Below are 25035 nucleotides of genomic sequence, written 5' to 3'. Positions count from 1 at the left end.
TTTTATTAAGCATCTACATTGTACTATTTCAGGCAGTCAGGATTCTTTGGTGAAACAACAAAAAAAAAGGAGGATCAAAAAAGAATCCTTGTGTTTGTGGAGTTTAGTAGGGCAGATAAGCAGTAGCAAAATAAATAAGTAAACACATATAATAATGTTAGATGATGACAAGTGCCAAGGAAGAAAAAGTAATCAGTACAGTGTAAGGAGAGTAGGGAATGCCACAGCAGGGAACGGGGACAGTGTGCGGTGCTGGTCTAAGTAGCCTCAGTGACAAGGTGATTTTGGGGAGAGGATCAAAGGCGGTAAGGGAGTTGAGCCACCTGGTGTCTAGGGAAGAACATTGCATCCAGAGGAAGGAGTCTGCCCAGAGGTGGAAGAGCACTGGCATTGGAGAAGCCACAGGGAGGCCAGTGAAACTGAGTGGAGTGAGGTAGAGGGAAGGAGAAGAGTTCAGTGGTAGCAGCTCATATATTTTCTTTTCTTTTTAATTTTTTTTGCTAATTAAAAAAAAAATCAGCTTTTAAAAAACATATCTCCTACTTGATCTATATGCCACTGCATTGGATGGTAATTTTAGAATCTTCAGACATTAGGTTTAGAAATAAGGCAGGCACCCACAAGTGCAGTAACAATAAGGGTAACAAAAGTAACAGAAAAGGCTTCTTTCCAGGAATTCCAGGCCAGGCATTTGCTAAACACTCCAAATGTACTGGGCCATTTAATTCTCACTAAATCCCTATAAGGCAGACTAACTCAATGTAATTTGTGGAGTTTGGTGAGTAATTTGCTAACTTCTCTGAACCTTAGTTTCCTCATTGCTAAAAGGTGACAATAATAGTGGATACCTAGTTTTTGTACTTTAGTGTTTAAATGACATAATACAGTTCCTGAACACATAGTATGTACTAAACAAGTGTTAGTGGTTATAATTGTTACTAGTTCATAATCAAGGCAGCAACCATGGGTTTAAATACGAAATCATTGTTTTTTTTAAGAAAAGTGACAACATATTGAAGTTACAAAATCGTTGATGAGCATTCACCAATCCATAAAGCATAGATATTTATTCACACCTTCATTTGGCAAAATGTTATTGGACCTGGCATTGTCTTAGTCGCTTGTGAAATAAAAAATAAAGACAATATCTCCAACTTCACTTATATTTATGGGGAAGAAATAGGTAGGCAAGCAGGTCATCTCTGCAACACAGGTTATTGAAGAAGACCATAGAAGTAGCATCTAACCCAAGCAGAGGTGGGTAGGGAGGGGCTGAGAAGAGATGGGTTCCCCATAGGCAAGTAGGTGTTGGGCAGGTGAATGGAGGCAGTAGGAAGGTGAAAAAGCCACCCAGACAGAACAACACCTGGAAGGGTCCAGGCACTAGAAAAAAATTCGAGTTCTGTTTGGACTCTTGTGGGTTAGCAAATGAAGGTGAAAACACAAGTAGGGGCCAGATCATAAAAGGTGAGGTCCACTAGCCTGCAGACTTTGGGCTGTATCTAAGCAATACATAGACACAGAATTATTTTAAACAAGAGAGTTACTTGATTGAATTTGTGTTTTCAAATAATCACTGTGATTGCAATGTGAAGAGTGGTTTAGAAGGGGCCAGAATTAGAGGCAGCGCAACCAGGTGTGCATATAACTTACTGTTTAGTGAGAGAAGACACAGATGTCATTATGAATCTGTTATGTAGGGAATAGCAATGTTTGTTTGTTACAACAAATTACTTGGGGTGGGTGTGGCGGGGAGAAGATTAACCATAATTGTACCAAAGAAGTTCAAAGCCAGCTCATTTCAGTTTCAAAAAAAAATTCCTAGGATGACTGATTTGTAACTCTCTGTGGAATCGCACATCCATCAAGATTGAAATCACCTGTAGTTTTTCATCTCTGGAGCCATTAGATGAAAAGCAAAATTTTAAACATGAAGTATTTCATAATCCTTCCTCACCATTTCTCAAACATTATTCCTTGAAGATATGGATTTATAGCATATACACTGAAATGCGAATGATCTACCAGGCCGTATAACTGATATTCTGGCACTGACAAATAAGCTGAGAGGAAACGTAGGAAAGGAGAACTCAGATTTCAGCAAATTAACGAGACCAGGAGAAAAACCACTCAATCATGATTGTTCAAACAGAATCTCTGTGGCATTCGTTATAATTGGAGTGTGGAGGCTCCTACATACTATACTTGTACATACATAATTTTTGAGGTAATTTAGCTAAAATCCCTTCATTTCACCTGAATTAGCCAGGCAATTACAGTCTTAATTTTTAATTTGCCCAAATTATTTGAAAGCTATACTTCCAAATACTATTTAAACAAAAGTATCCTTTGTCCCACCTTCTTCAGTTTGTTCTAGAATGACCTTCCTCATTTTCCTCCTGATAATACTGGGCTTATATATTTCAAAATATTAAAAAAATACGTGAATGCATCCTTAATAAAATTTTTAAATAATTCAGTGTGAAAAGACTACAATAAGATTTTAAGACAGTCCCTTTAACCATTTCCCTCCCTCCATTCCAGCTCCTTCCTCTCTCCCCATGCAGAAACACTATCACAGTGAGCGTTCATCTAAACATTATTTTTGTATTCAAGTACACTCACCCACATGCTTATTTACTTATTTATGTTTAGGTACAAACTTATGAGAAAACATAGAGCTGTGATTATAAGAGGTCAGGCTCCAGAGACAGATTTGTTCCCCATCAATAGTGTGGCCATGGGAAGTTACTTAATTTTTTGTGTCTCAGTTTCCTCATAATATAAAATTGGGATGATAATATTACATATCTCATGGTATTGTTATGAGGAGTAACAAATTCAGTCATTTAAGGCACTTAGAACAGTACCTGATAGTAAATACTCAGGGTATATTAGCTATTATTATTGTTCTAAGTTTTTATAATGCACTGATATTTTCATATATGTTTATTATTCTATGACTTCCTTTTTCATATTAGTAATATGTCTTGGACATCTTGCCTCGTGAGTACATAAGCTTTTTAAAATCTTCTGTATAATGGGGACCTTGGTTAATTTAAAAATTCCCCTGCTGGACATTTAGCTTCTTACCCAATTAGTTTAGTTTAGTTTTGTTTTGTTTTGCTATTGTAAGCACTGCTTGAATAAAAATCTTTATATAATAATATATGAATAACTATTTTTAGGGTGGATACTGATAATGTGACAAGCCATATTAGGAGGATATGGACATACTTTATTTTAATAGATATTGCCAAATTGACTTTCATGAATTTCACCAAATATTTGGCAATACATTATGTTTTTCTTAACAGGTGAATAATTTTTATCCTATTCTGGATTTAATCTGTATCTCCTTAACTATAGAAAAGTTGAGCATCTTTTAGCTGAATACTTAATGAAAGGGAGCTAGTCATACAAAATTCTGGCAGGAATGAACTAGCCATGATCAATACAGAAAAAGAACCGCATGATGATTTTGAGTATGAATGATGAAGAGGGTCTTAGAAATGAGGTCGTAGAGGCCAGCTGGGAGTGATGAGTGAAGGTTTTGTAGGCCACTGGAAAGTGTTTGCATTTTATTTTGAGCAAGAAAGTGATACAATAGAGAATAAGTACTATTGAGATGAACTTTGAATGATGGATGGGGTTTACTAAGACAGAGGAGTGAAGGAAGGACATTGTAGGCTGAGAGAATAAAACTGAGCAATTATATTAATAGAAAATGCAAATACATGGTAAAATCAAAAGCATGCTGTTGCTTATATATTAAAGATTAATATTAGGAAATAGAGTTGGACTTGCCTGTTCATGGAAAGTACTTTGGCATGCTATTAATCTGACATTTTCATTTTCATTTCTAGAAAATTGGAAACTATTCATGGGATAATGGAATCTGCATTTGTTGAGTACATTCTGTGTTCCAGGTTTAGTCCTTGGCACTTTACATGAGTAGTTCATTAAATTCTTGAAGGAGATGTTATTAACACCATTTTGCATATGTGGACACTGAGGCTCAGGGAAATGATGTGACTTTCTTATAGCAGTAATCTTTGGGCCTAAGCTTCAAAGCCAGCTCTCTTCAGATTAGTTAAGCACACACTGGGTGAATACTGTGCACTGTACTAGGTATTGGAGAGAAAAAAATCAGTGTAGCAAGATCCCTTCCCTCAAGGACAGTATCTACTAGCTCTTCCTACTCTTCACTAGATTTTAACCAAAGGCATGCAAACATCAAGTGACTCAGACTGGAATAAGGAGAAGAGTTTAGACAAGAGAGAACCTGGAGGATATATTTAAATCCAGGCAAGAAATCATAAGAAATGAGAGAGAGGAGAGGATGAGGTGTGATAGTAACTGACCAATGAATATCAACCAGTGCTGGCAGTCAATTGGATGTGGGCTGAGGAAAGCATTCAAGATGCCCGCAGGAGGCCTAGTTTGCATGGCTGCATGACTAGTGATAGCAGGAACTAGAGAGGAGGGTTGAAAAGAATCTTTGAAGGTTGGAGCCAATTAGAACATTTAAAATAAGCCAAAAAAAATCTTAGTATAAATCAGTGGTGACTAATGCAAAGAATATTCTGTGGTATGTGTTTAATTGGAAAAGACATTTATGTGCAGACCCAGAAAGATGTTGGACAGTAAACCTGAAATAGCCTTTAAATTATTACTTCTGCAAGAAGGCATATGCAATGTTGAGACTCTGCAATTAAATTAAACATTATGGCTATTATTAATGTTTTATTATTCATGATATACATCAACATAAATATCTGTGCCATTTTACACTTCTTAAGAAACATATTTGACAGCTCCAGGCTTAGACAATGTCTGCTGAGATTTGCTGTGTTTCCCCCATTTATGCTTTATATTAATTGCCTGGGCTTCTAGGATTCTAAAACAGGTTAGATATTAAAGTGTATTTTTTGAAGGGCCTTGTTGAATAAGTTCAGCAATCTATTGTTGTCCCTATGACACCCCTTAGAAAACTATGATCTCTGTGAAATCATTAGAGTAAAATACTCAAGGGGGAAAAAAACTATTCTGATTGACAGAATCCTAGAAGATGTTATTGCCACATAATACTTGCTGTCATCTTGGGAGAAGAGATAGGATGATGTATTCCCTGCATAGGAGATTAAGATTTCCCGAAAACGTCCTATAGGTTAAGCCTTTTTCTAGATTGCAGAATCTTTCATAGAACCCTCGGGTTCTAGCCCTGTCCCCATCACAGCAACATCCCACATGTCATTAAAATCAGTGGAAACTATTGGAAGGGTAGACCTTGGTATTTGTCTTCAGGGATGTCAGCCAGCATCCAAGTATGTGACACTGAATCATAAATATTTTAAAGTCCTCACCTGATTGTGCCTACTCCTTCTAAACTAGCTTTGCCATTTTCAGCCAGGGTGGATCATCTCTGGGATTCTTCAGTGGCAGAAGGAGATAATTCTCCATGGTACTAAGTCTGCCCTTAGGGTCTTGGCAGAATTGCACAGTGAGCAAAAATGACATAGGTGCCCCCAAACTTACTCTTTCAAACGTTTCTCATAACTCAGATCTCTCCTTCCCCTTCGTCATGCTACCAGTGACCCTCTCCTCTTTTATAATGTCACTTCCCCTCATGTACACTGAAAAATCAAATTCCATGAGGGCTGTTGATTAAAAAAATAATTTATCAAATAAATATCATGTACCAGGCTCTGCTATGAACTCTTTGATCTTTGCAATATTGTCCTGTGTCTTGGGTGACCAATTGTCTTAGTTTGCCCAGGCCTAAGACATTTTCTGGGATGCTAAAACTGGGACAGTCCCCACCTGGGAACTGAGGCATAAAGAGGAGATGTCATTTCCAAAGGTCATACTGTTAATCAGTGGTTTGTCTAAGATTCAAACCCTGATCCTTCCGACCCCAGTCCCTGTCCTTTTTGCTCTGTCACTCCCAATCTGCTAAGGGTCTGGTGGTTTGATTAAGGAGTCACACTACATTTTAGTGCCAAAGATGTATTTGCATTTTTAAAATGGAGCTGCAATGGAGGTGAATATGGTAGAGGTGGATCTTGGGGGACACGCAGGGGATGGTGGTTATCTCCACCTCAACAACCCCTCCCCTATGCTAAAGCAGACTTAGAAACAAACATGGAGAATCGGTGATCATGACACTCCACTCAGTTACATTTACAAGGAAGGGGCTTTGCTCTTTGAGGGTGTAGTGTCACAGAGTATCACGGGTTGGGGAGAACGCAGGTGGACACAGCATGCATTTTCGAAACAAATCAGTGTGAATCATGGTGGGAAAGGATTCCCTGTAGTCACCACTGCCTGGGTGAAACCTACCACTCAAAAGTTAACAGACTGATTTAAAGATCTCATTTTCTAGGAATATTTTTCCAGGCAGCTTTGTTCTGCTTTCAGACCTCTAGAGCTCACATTTGTACTTGTGAAGTAGGTTGTGTGTGCCTGTGTGTGTATGTGTGTGTGTGTGTGTGTGTGTTTAATATTCGTCCCAGCAACTATCAGGAATTTTTTTTGGTGCCAGAATGTCAAGGATTGAGCAGAGTTACTAAAAAGCATTACAGCTGGGATGTAGTAGCTACATTTGTTTCTAATTTTAGTCTCCAGATCTGAAAGGTGGGCTGAGATCAACCAAATGTTAGATTTGTGAATATCTGATTTCTGGCACTGATCTTTTTCTAAAGCTTTTTTGCTCACTTTAGGTTTTCTGCCCCCTGGGCCTACTGCTAATGCTGTGCCTTCTCCACTTTCATGGTTCAGAAATTTTTGTATTTATAACTACTCTCACAGGATAAAAATATGTGTAATTATATCCACTTTTTTTTTCCATTAACCTCTTTGCTCTTTTGTAGTGTTTGGTTATTTGATGATTTTCCTCTCTCGAGTTCCCTCACATTATGCATGCTCCTATCAAGTGATTCTCCTACACACTCCTTCTTTCCTCCACAAAGTGGGATAGATACTGTGAGGGGACTGAGAGGAACAGGTTTTCATGAATAACTAATGATCAGTTGGTTTGTAATTAGCATATCAATTGTAGGTATGAAAATGATGTTGCTACATTACTTGAGGATGATTAAAAGCAGTGATACACCTAAGTAGTTTTAAACATTCTTCCAAGAAACTCCATACACCTTTAATTTATTTAGTAAACTTTTGCTTCCTAGATTATATACAGGAAACTTATCCCCATCCCAAAGGCAAAATCATATTTTGTTGCTGCTGTTGTCGTCCTTAAGCACCTGAAGCCCTATTCAAGATTATCAGAGAGGAAATAGTTCAACAAATAGCTAACATTTGTTGAAACTTTGTTACTCCCAGGTGCACTTCTGAGTGCTTTGTGTATCTTAAATTTAATGCTCATAATGATCCTATGAAGTAGGTATGCTATGATGCCCATTTTAAAGATAAGGAAATTGAGGCTTGGAAACACTAAGCAGCTTGTCTGAGTTCACAAACCTGGTAAGGGAAGAAGCTAAAATTCAAACCCAAGTAGCACTGGCTCCTTAGCCTAGTAGAAAATTTTGATGTTGTATTGATTATTTATTGACCACATGATAAATTCTGGGCACAGAGATAGATGAATAAGACTATTCTTGACTTTGAATAGTCTAGTAACAACAGAATGATTATGAACTGATAAATTATAGTGCACTGAGATAGATATTAGCATTAGGCAGGAATAGAGTACTATGGGAGAGCATTAGCATAGTGTCTCCAAGGCATAAATGTGATACTTTTTATATACTTTTCTTAAGCAAAAAGAGCCTACACTTAGAACAGGAAAATTAACATATTTGAAAAAAGGCAAGGTTCAAAAATCATAAATGTCTTTTCTGAATAGTATATACTGTTTTTTCCTATACTGTACCTAGATACCTATGATATTTTAATTTATAAATTTGGCACAGTAAGAGATTAACAATAACTTATAATAAAATAGAACAGTTATAACAATATGGTGTAGCAAAAGTTATTTGAATGTGGTCTCTCCTTCTCTCTTTCAAAATGTCTTATTATACTGTACTCACCTATTTTTGGACCTTGATTGGCCCTGGGTAACTGGAAACAAGGAAAGCAAAACCTTGGAATGCAAAACTGTGGATAAGGAGGCATAGCTTGTATATATTTGTAGCTTACTCAGTGATACTCTTTTCTTAATTAACTACCCAATCAACATAGTTTTTTTTAATGACCAAAAATGCTGAGTATAGAGCAACACCAAGGCAAAATCATAAGATTTCCCTCATCTAAGCAATCCTTTTTCCTGCAGTAATGTAGTAAAGAAATCCTTTAGATGGCATTTACTATCTGGGTTGGTTATAGTCTAGAGCAATGTGTCCAAACACAAATCTGCATGTTAATGACTGGCTGACTGGATCAGAGTCTTATAGTCACATATTCCTAGGTCATATTGCTGTGGATTTAGATATAGCAAGTCTAGGAACAGCCTAGGTCTCTATATTTTAAAATTCCTCAGTTAATTTACATATACATCAAGGTTTAAGAACCACTGGTCTAAAAATATCCATAAATAAGGAAAGCCACTTATATAATCTTTACTTTTGCTTTATTATTTTGTTTAAGGGCATGGATTGGTAGGTAAGAGCCTAATCTCTGGCAACATAATAAATCTCAGTTCTGGTTGATCTGTTTTACCTACTACCTGGGGACCTAGGACAAATTTCTTAGCCTTCCCATTACCTCTGTAACAGATTTATTGTGAGGATTAGATATAATGCCCAGAAAACAGCTAGCAGGGCCTTGTACTTAATAAGTGCTCAATTAATGTTAGAGTATATATGTATACACACACACACACATGCATGTCCACACACATTTATATGTATAAACACACATACTCTTAAAATGATATGAAAACACCATAGTGGAAAATAAGCAGAACTATCACAAAAACAAAACAATCAGTCACTGTTACCTTTGCAGGAAAGAAGTAGGTCTTTGTCTGGCTATACTGGGCCTTTTCAAAGGTGAGAATCCTAACCCCCGAGTAGTGAGTCCTTCAGGTAGCCTCAGGCTGCTCCTTCACTCCAACTCACACCTTTTAGCTAGGAGTTGACAGATCTTTTCCTTGCCATTAGTTCCTATCCTTTCACATCATGCAAAAACCGACCTGCCACGTGTTTCATTTCTGGATTAGCTAAGCTACAAAAGTAGCATGGGATTGTTGAAAGAGCAGTCATCAAGAATAATGATCACTAATCCAACCTTGCAACTAACAAATTTATAAAATGGAATAAGTCACAGCTACTGTTGGTGTCTGTTTCCTTATGAATTAAGACACAAGGAGATAAATGAGATTGTAAGCACCTTTCCAGGTATAATGTTCTCAGTTTCTGAGCTACTGAAGTTTTATAACCTAATACCCTTGATATCCTTTACTCCCTGATAATGACATTTGGCCCTTAAGCCAGAGGAATGACTAATGTCATTTAGAAGTCTATGCATAAACTTGGCTGAAGGTATGTCCAGAATAACCACAAGATATAGCCAACTCTTAGCTGTCCAACAAAGTGTCTAAACTACTTACCTATCAACAAAGTGGGTCAGGATGATGTCCATGTAATCCCCATAGAGAAAAACCTCCCTAAAAACCTGGGCATGGACCATTGGGCAACTGATGGTGCACAGATAGCAAGATACCTACCCAGGGCAGGAATCTCTTTCATTCTAGGTCTAGCCAAGGTCAAAATTTAACACTATCGAAGGAGGGGAAAGAGCACATGTCATGAGCAAATTCATGTAGGCGGTGCAATCCAAATCCTCACTTATTAGAGAGGATTCTTAATCAACTAGAATACTGAGCATACCAGAAATAGCAGCCATTTGGATATCTCACAATATGTAGAAACAGAAAACCTATTGAATGATCAGAATGCACCCATGTTTAAAGATTGGTTCATTTACCAGCCACTCCACCAATTAGCTAAATTTCCATCAAATTAACTAACTTTAAAACTTACTAGAGCTCACTATTGAGTGAGATGCTGATGAAACAAGGATGCATCTGGTTAGTTACTGAGCTCTTTTTCCCAGCTTCCCGAATGAAAATATATTTCTTTATGCATTAACATTATTGGAGATCCAGTTCTTATGGTTTTATATTAGTTTAGTATTTTATTATCTTGTATTTATGAATTTTGGAAGTGGCAATAAAACTATATGAACTCTCCTTCCCATATTGATTTTTATGTTTATTTTCTCCATCCCATATTGACTTTTATGTGTATTTTTAAAAGATTCAACAGCAGAAAGATAGAAATATCTTCAGGATGGGAATGCCCATTCTTCCTAGTGCATTTTAATTCACTTCAGTGAATGCTCATGGCTAGCTTAGGCACAATTGCAGCATAGGTTAAGTTTCTCTTTAAGGGTTTTCCTCTTTCAGGACCACACTTCTCTTTGGTCAAAATATTTCCTGGGCACCTAGTACATCCTCATGCTTTCTTCACTGCTCCTCACCTTAATACAATACAACTTTTAGCAGCTGTCCGTTGGAAAACCTTGTTAAATTAAATTATGCTAATACAACACGTACAATAAAACTCTTAAGGGAATGAAAGCTAAAATTATAGTATTTTAGGTTTTGATTGGAGGAGGGGGTTTCACTTTAAAATAGGAAGGCTTTTTAGGTCTCCTCGAATCACATAAGAATCACATTCTCAGCCTTTGTGGAAAACTGGTGCTACAAGTTTTCAGTGATTGCTCAAACTTGAGCTAATTGTTACAAGGGACAATTCCTGAATCGGGAGGGCTTATATATACAGCTTTGATAAAAATATCTTAATTGTTTACAAATAACCTATCACATTTCAAAATATGTCTTAAATATTTAGCTAGAAATAAGGCATACTTCATTAAGAGTGAGAAATAGACTAAGTCAAAAGCATGAATAGGTGATAAACCTTCAGAGCTCAAGGAATACCTCTGAAGTGTTTGCACATCAACATTTATACCATAACTGAGCAGATCTTTTGGCTTCTTTTTATTCATGGAACAAGAATTCTGTGGGAAAGTGGTCTGCTTTTTTTGTTCTTACCGTAAAAGGAAAAGAAAGAAGAAGAAAAAAATTGCCTTATTCTTACTAAAAAATTATACTGAGGGGTTAAATCACTCCAGAGATAAGCAATACGTTAAGGAGACAAGCAGAAGCACTCAAAGGCATTTATAAAGTAGGCAAAGCCAGTGGAAAAAGAGGGTCACCAGAACACTGCTAAAGACAAAAGTTAAGATATTTTTCTGAAAATCAGAAGCAAAGTCGAGGCGTGTTTGAAATAACAAATTCTACAAGCACACTTAAATTTCTGCAAATCTCTCAAACTAACTTCTCAGCTGCTTAGTTATGTAAATTTGTATTATTTTAATCAAGCATTTTCAGCAGTAGATATGAAGAACTATGATACTGCCCAGATCTGAACATGTTAATTCTGTGCCTTGGTAGGAAAGACAAAGAGGGTAGAAAGTCAAACCAAGGGACCAGTTGAGCCTGGAAGAGAACCTGAGTCATTGTCTAAACCGGAGATAAAGCATCAAGGCAAAATTTCTGGCTTTGAAGACCATGGAGTCTGCTTTTGATAAATTGCTAACAGTGTGGGAGAGAGCTGAGCTGGGAGTGGAAGCGGGTAACCGTAAAGGTTTTGCGGGGCGGGGTGTGTGGCGTGCCAGCCAGCCATACTTCTCTCAACTACTCACCCTGCTGTGGGCACCTGATGGCCCCGTGCATCAGTACCACAGCCCTCAGATGGCAACTCTGAGTGGCAGACACAGTGCCAAAATGGAGGTCATGGGCCTCGAAAGGTCTGGCCTAGGTCTGCAGTCCTATGAAATGAAAGCAAATGGGACAAAAGCCAAAGTAGTCTGGAGAGTAATCATCTGGCCTAGAAAATGGGGGGACCATTTTTATTAAAACATATAACACGTAAGTTTTGAGATTAAAAAAGAAATTAGAGAAGGATATAGACAACCAAATCACCAAGTTTCTCTTTCAGAGGAAAATTCCACACATTAACAAATCATCATGGGGCAAATTGCAAAGAAATTATAAGCATACTAAAAATAGGGTTTATATTATACAATGCTGTCAAAGTTTTCCCCTGTCATTCATGTTCTTCCAGAGAATGCAGCGAACTGTAACTAGTAGAATAAATGCTTAATAAACATCTCAGTGACTAAGTCAGTGATCAGATGAATAATTAAAAGAATGAATTAATCAACGAAAAAGCCTATTTTCCTAAGCTTCAGCCACAGATAAAAATTGATTCTACTCAAAGTCTATTTATAAACTCTGGCTTTTTATTTAACCCAGATTTGATATAGGAGTGGTTATATAAATTGCTCACCCCAGCCATTTCTTAAACCCTTAGTGTCTGCCCAGTACTCAGACAAAAGAAAGTGGGGCTCTTACAGGTCAGCCGTGACCACTTCATTGCTAAATTCAAGATCTTTTTTTATTCTCAGTTCACACCTACCTTTCCATTCTTGACTAGTTCATTTACTCTTCCGGATGGCACTTAGAAATCCCATTTTAAATGTTAGCATTGTAATTTAGGTCTTCATTGTTTCTTATCCCTCCAACTTGAATCCCCAGCCAATCCATTCCATGCTCTAGTGCAGCCTAACATGCTTACAGTTTAGCCACAAACATAATAAATAATGATGATGATGTTAAAATAGCCTATTTGCCATGCCCTCTTGAAATTTTAAACTTCAGGTTTTTAGTATGATGCTAATTTCAGATTTGTCTATCAGGGACAAGACTCTCGAAGCTCTCTCTTTTAAGAAATGTCACTGTCTTTTCAGAGTGTGGAAGGAGAACACCATGAGAAAGCTGTGGAACTACTCAAGGCTGCTAAGGACAGTGTCAAGCTGGTGGTCCGATACACCCCAAAAGTCCTAGAAGAAATGGAGGCTCGCTTTGAAAAGCTACGAACAGCCCGGCGTCGGCAGCAGCAGCAATTGCTAATTCAGCAGCAGCAACAGCAGCAGCAGCAACAAACACAACAAAACCACATGTCATAGGTGAGAATTGACTTATTCTATACAAGGAGAGTCATATATATATACACACACGTATACATACGGTCAGGGAAGACCTTTAAAATGAGGAGGTAACATTTAAGATGAGACTGAATGACAAGTAGCAGCCAGGAAAAAAGAATAAAAAGAGGAAGAAATAGCCAGTGCAGCAGCTCTGTGACAGGCATGAGCTATGTGATGTTTCAGGAACAGAAAGAAAGCCTGGGTAGTCAGAGAGTAGTAAGTGAGGACAGTGGTGGATAATGGTATCAATGAGAGAGGTGGAGGCCAGGTCACTCTAGAGGGCTCTGTAAGCCACTGAAGGAAGTTACATTTTATTGCAGTGGAAGCCACTGAAGGTTTTTAAGCAAGGGAGTGATTGTTTTCTCTTACATGGGAAATTGTAGAGTTCTATTTAAGTGAACACGAGACTTGTATTTGTGCCTGCCATGGTAGCACTTGCAATACACATGATCATGGCCCCTTGAGATGAAACTGTAGTGACCAATTCAGGTACAAATAAAATAACCCAAGTCACATCATCCATGAATTTTATGGTGAATTCAGTCAAAGGGACCTAGATTAGCTCTTAATTACATTTTAATTAATTTGATTTTTAAAGATTAAAAGAGATTTGTTACACTTGCTAACTCATGCAATGGTTGCTTCTGAGAAAATATTTGAAGCTAATTTGACGTATTTAATTTGAAATAGATCTCAGATTTTGTTCAAGTTTAATCAGTCAAGCAAAGACCAGGTAAAGAAAAATACTTGCCCGATATTATCTTACTGTTTATCAAATGAAATGCAATTTCTATTCTCTAAATTAGAAATAATATTTCTTTCATCTGAGGTGGTAAAAGTTATGAGTACCTAGCAATGGTAAATGGTGGATACAAACACAAATGGAAAATAGGTCGAATGCAAGAACTGTGTGGGGAGTTTCTCTCTTTTGCCTAATTTTATTTTTTAGAAACAGGGTCTCACTCTGTTGCTCTGTTGCCCAGGCTGGACTGCAGTTGTACAATCATTGATCACTACAGCCTCAAATTCCTGGGCTCAAGTCATCCTCCTGGCTTAGCCTCCCTAGGAGCTGGGACCACAGGCACATGCCAGCACACCCAACTAATTTTTTTTTTTATTTATTTTAGAGATGGAGTCTTGCTATGTTTCCTAGGATGGTCTCAAACCCCTGACCTCAAGCAATTCACCCACCTCAGACTCTCAGAGTGCTGGGATTAGAGGAATGAGCCACTCTGCCCAGCTCTTGTGCCTACTTTTAATTTTAAACTCTCCTGAAGTAAAAATCAATTGTCTTTTCCCCTAACTTCTATATTTGATAATCAGGATGAATAGATTACATTTCCTAGAATGCAAAATATATGATTACTGTTCAATAGTATGCTAGAAACCTAAACAGAGAATGTGAATGTGAGATTTCTTTTGCTATACCCACTTTTTTTGAGAAAGTGTTAGATTTATTCAGCTTTAAGCACCTCAGCTTTAAACTGTGACTTCATGTATATTCATATTTCACCCAGATTCCCAAAGAATAAAAGTAAGAAGAAGCAGGAATACCTCTTGAGATATCAAAACTCTGAAGAAGTCAAGACCAAAATCTTGTCCTTGACTTCTATTGCTAGATATAAAATGAAGAATTTATTGCAGTCGAACTTAGGCTGTATCTTAACAGATTTACAAAGTAGCTGGCATTTGCCAGTGGCTTCACTGACTCTCTTTTTCTTCCTTCTCTTAAGGGCCCCATTTTGTTTATTTTGTCCACTACTGAAACTCCTCTGTACCTTCTCCTACCACTATCCATGGTCCTGACGATCTGATCCAGGGAATCACTGCCAAAACTATCAGCCCAGTCACGAAGAGAATCAGGTCCCAGAGGATGACTCTGATAAAATTGCATCCAAGGAACTCAGAATTTCCAAGCAGAAAACTGAACCAGAAATAGTTTTAATGCTGGCTAACATTTTATTAAACAATTAGTGTGGGCCAAGAGCTCTTCTAAGTATTTCCATATATTAAATTACTTAATCTTCACAATAGCCTTATGAGGATGAGGTACTATTTTTAGTCTTGTTGTAAAGTAGGAAACTGAGACATACAGGAGTTTAAAAAAATGTATACAGCATTTCATAGCAGGCAAGTGATAGGGCCAGGACTCAAACCCAGAAACATGGGTTTCAAGGCTTCCTGCTCTTACCCACTCTGCCACATTGCCTCTTTGTTCAATGGAACCTGCCCTTACATTCTCTGCTCCCACCTCAAAGACACACTTGTGAACTCTCTGGGGATTCAATATTAAGGAGTTACCCAAATTACCCTTACCACCTACCTCCAAAGCAGTACCCCATACTTCAAAGTATTAATACTTCATCGTCACAGTTGCATTAGTTTTCTATTGCTACCATAAAAAATTACCACAAATGTAGTGGCTTAAAATAACCCAAATTTATTATCTTGTAATTCTGTTGAACCTATTGTAATTCCTATCAAAATTCCAATGTTATTTTTCATGGAAGTAGGAAAATTCTAAAATTTGTGTGGAACCACAAAAGACTTCAAAATCCAAAGCACTCTTGGGTGTGAAGAACACAGCTGTCTTTATATCAGTACCATGCCATTTTGATCGCTATAACTTTGTATTAGATTCTAAAGTCCGGTAGTGTGATGTCTCCAGACCCATAGACCAATGGAACACAATAGAGAGCCCAGAAATAAATTCATATGTTTACAGTCAATTGATTTTTGACAAAAGTTCCATGAACACACAATGGGGAAAGGGCAGTTTCTTTAATAAATGGTGTTGGGAAAACTGGATCTCCACAAGCAAAAGAATGAAATTGGATTCTTATCTCACAGTATATACAAACCAACACAAAAAGGGATTAAATACTTAAATATAAGACCTGAAACTGTAAAACTATTAGAAAAAAAACATAAAAGAAATGCTCTACAATATTGGCTGGGGCAAAGACTTCTTGAGTATGTCTCCAAAAGCATGGGCAACAAAAGCAAAAATAAACAAATAGGATTGCATCAAATTAAAAAGCTTCTGCACAGCAAAGAAAACAATTAATAGAGTGAATGAACAACCCACAAATTAGGATAAAATATTTATAAACTATACATCTGATAAGGAGCTAATATCCAAAATGTATAAGGAACTCAAACTCAATAACAAAAAACAATCCAATTGAAAGATGAGCAAAGGATCGGAAAAGACACTTCTCAGAAGAACACTAACAGATGGCCAACAGATGTATGAAAAAAAGCTCATCATCACTAATCATCAGAGAAATGCATATTAAAACCACAATGTAATATCACCTCACACTTGTTAGAATAGCTATTATCCAAAAGACAAACTATAGGAAGTTTGGGCCAGGGTATGGAGAAAAGGGAACCCCTAGGCACTACTGGTGGAAATGTAAATTAATACAACCATTTTGGAAAATAGTATGGAGGCTCCTCAGAAAACTAAAAAGAGAATTATCGTATGATCCAGCAATCACACTTCTGGGTGTATATCCAAAGGAACTGAAATCAGTATGCCGAAGAGATATCTGTACTCCCATGTTGATTGCAGCACTACTCACAATAGCCAAGATATGGAAGCAACCTAGGCATCCAACATCAGATGAATGTATAAAGCAAATGTGGTATATATACACAGTGGATCTTATTCAGCCTTTAAAAGGGGAAAAATCCTGTCATTTGCAATGAACCCGGAAGACATTTTGCTAAGTGTAATAAGTAAGCCAGGCCTTTCTTCTGCTTACTTTGTATTTAAATTGCTCTTCTTTTTCTAATGTCCTAAGATGGAAGCTCAGGTGATTGATTTTTAATCTTTCTTCTTTTCTAAAATACACATTCAATGCTGTAAATTTCCCTCTCATCACTCCTCTCACTACATCCCACAAATTTTGATAAGTTGTGTTTTAATTTTCATTAAGATCAAAGTATTTTTTAATTTCTCTGTTTGACCCATTCCTCTCCCACTTTTATTTTATTTCATTTCATTTTATTTTATTTTATTGTGGCAGGGTCTTGCTCTGTCCCACCCAGGCTAGAGTGCAGTGGCCTCATCAAAGTTCACTGCAACCTCAAACTCCTAGGCTCAAGCGATCCTCCTGCCTCGGCCTCCCGAGTAGCTGTGACCACGGCATGCACCACCACACCCGGTTAATTTTTCTATTTTCTATAGAGAACGGGGTCTCACTCAGATTCCTCTCCCACTTTTAATTACATTGGGATCAACTGGATAATCCAGGATGATTTCTCTACTTTAACATCAGTTAATTAGCAACCTTAATTCCATTTACAACCTTAATTTCCCTTTGCCATGTAACCTGTCATATTCATAGGTTCTGGAGATCACAACATGGACATATTTGGGAGTGGGAGGCACTATTCTGCCTACCACAATGGCTCATGTAAGAGTTAGCAAGGCAACTTCACCAACAAAAGTCACACTGATAATGGAAAAGAGGCTTTTGTTTAAAAAATAAATCCCTAATCTGCTGAATTATAAATCACAGGAGTGAGGTAAATATTGAGAACATTTGATACAGATGGTACTTCCCAAAAGGTATTTCAGTGACCCACATTTTGAATGACCAGTGCTCTCAGCTGCTGGCATATGTGTCAGGCCTACCCCCGCTTCTGGACAGATGGAGAGATCCAAGACTCTTACCAGAATTCACCTGTTCTGAGCACCATTCCCTCAGGGCATGTGACTATAAGATAATTTAATCCATTAAAAACTCAGTCTCTAGATCTTTGTCACTCTGTAGCTAAGAGACCTTTAGGAAGTTATTCAGTCTAAGACTCAGTAAAATGGTCTGCGTTGGAGATCAAATAAGAAAAAATTATGTAAAACTCTTGGCAAAAATATGTGACAATTAGTGAGCGCTCAATAAATTTTAATTAGTAATAGTGGCAGTGTTAATGTTGTAATAGTTAAAATGTTAATGGCTCACAGTGCTCTTATATGAAATATTGTTAGGTGTCTCCTGACAACATTCTTGGTTTTCCATCCACTCAGTAGGCCTCTGGGGGTAGGGGTCGGGGGGTGGTTGGCACATCTCTAGAAGGTATGACCGCTGGAGAGGGTTGATGCAGAGCAGGCAGAAGGATTTTGTTACAATCTGTTTTGTATTTGGTGCTCAGCATTCACTGAAATAAAAATAGCAGCAGCTTTAAGAACAAACATTGAAAACCGCCATTCTCTCTGAAAGAACTGACTCCGTGGAGTGGAAGAGTGGCAGGTATGGGGGAGGTGTCTGGGGAGGCTGCTTTTCCCAGTCTGACCATATGGGCACCTACCTACTCTGTTCCACATGGTGTCAGGCTGACCTCACGGGAGGAGAGACAGGTTGAATGTCTGCTTCAGAGAAGAAATATTGCTGCTTCTAGCCTATCAGAGAGAGGCTTTGCCAGCTTGTACCTCGAGAAAAGCACAACCAAGTGCTCTGAGAGTCATAATATAAATGTATTCTTTGCCTTCATGAGGAAAAATAGAATCATCTGGAAATAGGAGGAAGAAATGTTTTACATTTGAAATGTTTCCAAACTGGTGTTCTTTATTTCATTTTAGGGAATAACTGTGGCTTTCCCATCCTCATTCGGTAATTACTTCCTTTGCAAACATCAAAAGATTTTTTTTTTCATGTGTGGAAGATGGTGCATGAATGATAACGCCCAAAATAATCCTTGCTGTTCTCACATAACACATGCTCTTTTGGTATTTTTAGCATATTGTAGTTGACAAATGAATACTAATCACTGATTTCTCTTTACTCTTTTCCCCCTTTCAGGCCCTTGAGGGAAAGCTACTTGATCAAACATCTGATAGTCACAAATTTGAAACCGTGCTTCAGAATCCCAGCACACAGTAAAAGGAAAAGACAACACTGATAATTATACCTGTCAAGAAGCTGTGAACACGTGGTACATAAATTCTTTACCAAGGCAACTCGACACCGTCTTTCTCTGGGCTTGAACCCCCACTGCTCACGTCGTGCTCGTTACACACATAGACCTTCCATTCACTGTAGTGGGAATTCTCAGTGTGTAGAGGGAGTGTTTTTCCAGTCTGCAGACTGAAACAGTATAAGAAGAATAAAGTCTGTGACTTTTGAATAAATCACCAGGGCCAGGATTAAGTGAATCTTTGGTCCATAGCTTTTCCAGAGATTAGCAAACCCCTCATTAGGCTGTAATTCAAACTGCATCAGTTCAAGGTTTTTGTCACTTGAAAGAAACCTACACATTGCCCCTAACCCTGACCTGTTCCACAATCCATGTTGCTGAGTTGTCTGAATTGGAATTCCAGTTCATTGCAAATTCAACCTCTATTCTCCTCTTGAAAATGGCAAGTTATTATACAATATTTATACTCTCTTCAGGTTCTACAGGCAATTGGCTTTTTATTTTGTTCCCATGAATTTTATTATGCATTAATAGAGTGGGGCGATTTTAGCTCAACTTTTAGTTTGCTAGAAGCAAGAATAGGAACTCTAGTATTGTATTTTTTTTAATTTAAGTATTGCTTGTATCTATTATTAATTATAACTGAATATAATATATATTTATTCCACAAAATACATATTATCAGAGTGCATTGGTTACAATTTAGGTTCTTTTCTTACCAAGTGTTTTGAACCTGGTAAGAGAATACTACCAAAGGACCTAGCTTCATGAACTGATCCTCATATGATATCTATAAGCCCACTTTCAATAGTTTGTTGTTAAGTTTTATATTTTTTGATTGACAAACTCTGGAGAAATCTAAACTACCAACACTGATGTGCTACCATAGAAATCTATTTGATATTTTAAAGCTTAGGGCTTTATAAAACTAAATTATAATATATGTGCATATATATTCAAATATATATGTCACACAACGTTTAGGTCACTTTCCCAAATATAAACTGGATTTGGGGGGTATTATTCCTCTTAAAATTGGCCATATGGAAACCAGTAATATCAGTATTATGAATAACTGATGCTGCTTCCTCTAGAGAGAGAAGACACCTACTTTGTTAACATATATTCCTTTAGGTAAATAGACAATGCATATCATCTTTTGGAAAGTACCATTCACTGAAAAATGATTTGTTAGGGCCACCTAAACAGATCATAATTTTTGACTTATGGTAAATCTAGACACCTAAGTTTGATTTTACTTTACGGAATGAACAGGAAGCAATAATTATTTGGTTACTTAATACTGTAAGCACAAAAATGTACCTGAAGAAAAGAAAAATTGCTCAGTTGAAATGTTCTAAACAGATCATGAAAACTGAGGCAAATATTTGAATATCCCCTTTTCTTAAATATGGAAATTGATTCCTCAAAATGTTCCCCAAGAATAAATTTGATATTTCAGATAGTCCCCCGAAACAGAAATTTATGAAGCTCAGTTTAAAAACTGTCTTCTTGAAAATAAAACCAAACCGATCACAACTACCCCACATGTTTTATGTTGCCCTGTTGGGTGGTATTACTGTCAATACCAAGTTCTCCCTGCTCTTCATCACTCACCAGAGGACAAACAGCAAAGAGAGCAGACGGCATGCTAATTTCAACCATGTCCTGCCGTGTAACAGATTCCCATCCTTGAATACATATCATTTTTTACCAGAGAGAACTGGGGTGGGAAGTAGGGGCAGTGAGGACCCTGAATGTTATGTAAAATAGATTTACAAAAGAGACAAGCAGGATGAAAGGGAATGAATGGAGACTGTGAGTATTATTCAGTTTGAAAGAGTTCACATTTTTATAAGAAAAATTTAATAAAACATATATTTTAGTTATCACTTAACAAAGAAATAATAAAGCTATTCAGACAATGCCACAAGACCCTCTTAAAGGGAAATCATTGCACGCTTGTAATGAGAAACTGGTCATTTCAACACATTTCAATACATTGTATAAATTTGGAGCTTAAGGTGAGTATGTTTTCACTTAGCCATAAGTGTTCGGTTAATATTAAAGTTATATGGTTTCATTTCAATACAAATATTGTCATGATGTTATAAAAGCAACTGTCAAATGAGCAGATAGTTTACATTTGTGTTTTCTAGAAGTCTTTGTATTTTATGCTGCATTTGCACAGCGTTAAATACTGATAAATGTATGCCAGGTTGTTTGTCAAAATGAAGGTGCAATCCATCACACCTACTGCATTTAAGGACAGATTATATGTCACAGTGGTCCTACACACAAATGGCCAATTTCCTTCAGTAAAATCTAGTTGGTTGAAATTTAAGCCTTTCTCCAAAGTGTTAATCAAAAATAGCCATCCCTCAGGCTTAGAGAGGAAGCTTGTGGTTCTCTTAAGTTTCACTGAAGCCAGAAGGAAAGGGGAAAAAATTTAGCACAACCTGTACTAATGCTTTTTATTATTGATGATCATATTAGAGCCACTGACATGTCCCAAGTCATATTGAAATAAATACATATCAGGTTGCTTTTACATGAAGCTCAATCTTCGATTTAATAAGCCAATTAGGTATTAAAAGGGGAAAAAAGTGTTACAATCTTTGCCAGCAATCCTGGTGACTTTTAGTTCTTTCCCTTGGTCAGGTAAGTGGCCAGTGGCACAGATTTTTCTAAACTTTTTCCTGCTGTGATTTTGAAGACAAATACACAGAGCATAGTTCAGGAAAAGATTTCCAAACCTTTTCACTGGAGCATTTACATTTTGATTCTGTTGCCATTTGAAATAGAACATCTGCAGGGAGATAATGAGTTTAAATTACAATTGACTTTGGAAAGAATAACAGACTTTTGTGCTTCCTCAATCGTATAATCAATAGGGAATTCTCTAGTTATGCGAACAACTACAATCTTTTAAGACAATGCTAAGATCTAAATGCAAAATTCAGCATTTAAAAGCATTAAAAAGCATGCAGGGGCTTTTTAAGGATTTGGAGCTGTCTCCGGAAGAACTTGGCTAGGGATGGATTACACCGATTTACAAAGGTAGTCTTCAACTGTGACATCAAACTGATCTTATCTCGTTTCCTTTTACTTAGCTGTGCCTGTAGGACTCCAAGATGTGGAGTATTTTATGTACATTATTTCATACATCTGTAGATATTTGTGAATGTGTGAATAATGTCTGAATTTCTCATCTTTTAGTTAGTTTCTGTTTATCATACAGACAGAGCCTGTTAGTAAGATCAGCTTTAGACAACAACCTGAAATAGAAATCAATACCCTGAAGATTCAGGGAGGCCAACACAGAACAAGACTTTCCAAAACATGGGGTGATCTGAACCATCTCATCCCTGTCTAGACTGCAAACTCCATGAGAGAAAGGGTTGTGAATGCCTTGATGACTGCCTGGCACAGTGTAGGTACTCAATTAACATTTGTTGAGTGAATAAATCATTGACTCAGTGAAGAGACAAATAAATGGATTTTGCCTTCTGAAAATTTCACAAATTTTACCAGCTTATATCATACTGATTGACACTATAATTTCTAAAATTCATAGTTAAAACCAAAATCGACTTCATAAGAACTTTTTAGATGTATCAACTTGAAATCTAATGACTTTCAAGGCATCAAAGATTTGAGGACATTTGAACAGTGGATAAGCAACAATGTTTGGGGATTCAGAGTTTTTACAATGAATGAAACCCAACCTTTCTAGTTCTTTGTGAAAGTTCCTGGAATTATTTGGCAGGAATGATTCAAACATAGAACTCCATTTTTAAATTTTATAAAAGATTAGGTTTTAGTTTTTAGAAAAGAAGAAAAGTCCCATCATCAAGCATATTATTAATATCCCCTTCAGTATTAACAACTTTTTTCTCAGGAGCTCATAGTAATTAAAGCCACCATCCCTAAATCTCCTACTTTTAAAAGATCATTTCTTTTTTCACATTTGATTCCTAGAATGTACTGACCTAAAATTTAATCACATACCTATTCAGAATTTTCCATGTGTTTATTTATTTAACAAATATTTATTGTATACCTAGTGCGTGCTAGGTTCTGGAAATGCAACAGCAAACAAGACAGACATAGTCCCTTCCTGAAGCTTACTGTGAGGAACTCCTGAATGCTTACTCCAACAATAACAAGAGTTTATGATCCATTGGGTCCGCACCTGACAGAAGAAACAAAATCCCTTGCCCTATGGAAATCAGGAAATACTCCCTGCACAGATTATGTGAGCTTGATTTTCTAAACACACCACTCACAAGCACTGCTTAGTTTATTTATAAACCACAGCTGTACCCCAGTGAGGTAGGTAAGTAATCATTTATGCATAACCAACATTTATTCAGCTCTTACTATTTTCTAGCTACTGTGCTCAGTGCTTTCATGGACTATCTCATTAAATCCTTTCAACAACTCTAATCATTAGGTTCCATTTTATAGACAAGAAAACTGAAGCACAGATCTATTATGTGACTTGTCCAAAGTCACACAGCTGGCAGGTGGAACTGGGATTTGAACCCATGCAGTCTGACACAAGAGCTCATGTGTCTAATCATCATCTGTGGTAGGGGGGGACACCATTACATTAAAATGAATGAGTCATTAAATGAGTCACTGTATATAAAAGTACTTTGAAATTGTAAAGTAGTATACAAAAAAGATGTTAGTAAAGTATTACTCATGCTCAACAAATCATATCAGTGGCAAAAACAGGGTGAGAACTCAATCTTATGTTGTAGTATACTCTCATGCAGAATAAGCCAGAGACACGGATAAAAAGTACAGACCAGAAAATGTCTGACGTGTGATAAATATTTCGGTGACTTTTCAGAATTACTTCTTATTAGCCACTGTGTCTATTTGGTGCTACAAAACCTGAAAGAAACAAAAATCCCTGCTGTAAGGGCTTATAATAAATACACAGTGCGGAGATGAACCAAGGATGTTTCACATTTATGGAGAAGGATTGGGAAATAGTACCATTTTTTCACCATTTGCATGTACATTATGTCTTTCCAATTGTTTTCATTATTTTTCTGAAAGAGCTGCAAAATTGTGCAGTGGTTCAACCTGACCAAAGTGGTATTACGCTGCTGGGAAGTAAAAGTATTAGACACCAGACTGGAAGTATTGTTTTCATTATCAGATGACTTTAAGTTCTTTTAAAGCATGGATATGAAGCGATTTTTAGATGCTAAAGACGCCTGAATGTTTGGATTCTAAATTGTTTGTATTTCTCCATTCCCGACAACACAAACTGTTTTCTCCTTTCTGTTCTCAAACTCAATACAGAACACTCTGTGACCAAACGTGAGAGTTTTTTTCCCAAGCAATTCTCCAAGCAGACACCAACTGGGTATCCAATATTCAATTCAATTCTGAAGCTGTCTACCTAGAGATAGTGTCAGATCCCACAGGTTGAGGGCTCAGTCTCACAATATGTGACCCAATTGCAAGTAGTAGGTTGTCACCCATTCTTCTGACCAACTGCCTACAAACTGGGGCTCCCACAGCCCCCTCCTTGGATTCAGTTAATGTGCTGGGACAGCTGACAAAACTCAGGAAAACGCCTACTTAGTTCACTGGTTTATTATTCATATAAAGGATATTATAAAGGAGACAAATGAACGGATGAAGAGATGGACAGGACAAGTATGAAGGGTGAGGATTTCATGCCCTCTCTGGGTGAGCCACTTTCCCAGCACTTCCACAGTTCAGCAACCCAGAAGCTCATCAAATCTCCTTGTCCAAGAGTTTTTATAGAGCTTGATCTCCAGCCCTTCCCCACCCCCATCCCCACACTTTCCTGGAGGTTGGTGGTGGGGCTAAAAATTGCAACCCTCTAATCCTCTAATCACTTTGCCTTTCAGCTGGTGAAAGCTATCTAGGGCCCCACCCTAATCACCTCATTTGTATAAACTCAGGTGTTATCAAAGAGGCTCATTATGATTAACAATAGACACACAGCTATCACTCAGGAAATTCCAAGGGTTTTTGGAGCAC

General features: G+C 37.3%; 1 protein-coding gene across 1 annotated transcript in view; it reads left to right on the top strand.

The window, feature by feature from the left end:
- The window catches only part of LIN7A (lin-7 homolog A, crumbs cell polarity complex component), a 118357-nt gene extending 94206 nt beyond the window's left edge, over window positions 1-24151 (top strand). Inside the window, exons 5-6 of the mRNA XM_069490607.1 lie at window positions 12841-13059; window positions 18888-24151. Coding sequence (XP_069346708.1) covers window positions 12841-13059 — 219 coding nt within the window. The 3' untranslated portion in view covers window positions 18888-24151. The remainder of the gene's footprint in view (window positions 1-12840; window positions 13060-18887) is intronic.
- Window positions 24152-25035: the final 884 nt, after the last annotated feature.

Source organism: Eulemur rufifrons, chromosome 16 (genome assembly GCF_041146395.1).
Source record: "Eulemur rufifrons isolate Redbay chromosome 16, OSU_ERuf_1, whole genome shotgun sequence".
Taxonomy (NCBI): domain Eukaryota; kingdom Metazoa; phylum Chordata; class Mammalia; order Primates; family Lemuridae; genus Eulemur; species Eulemur rufifrons.
The sequence above is the reverse complement of the archived record's forward strand: the minus strand, read 5'-3'. Positions and strand labels throughout refer to the sequence as shown.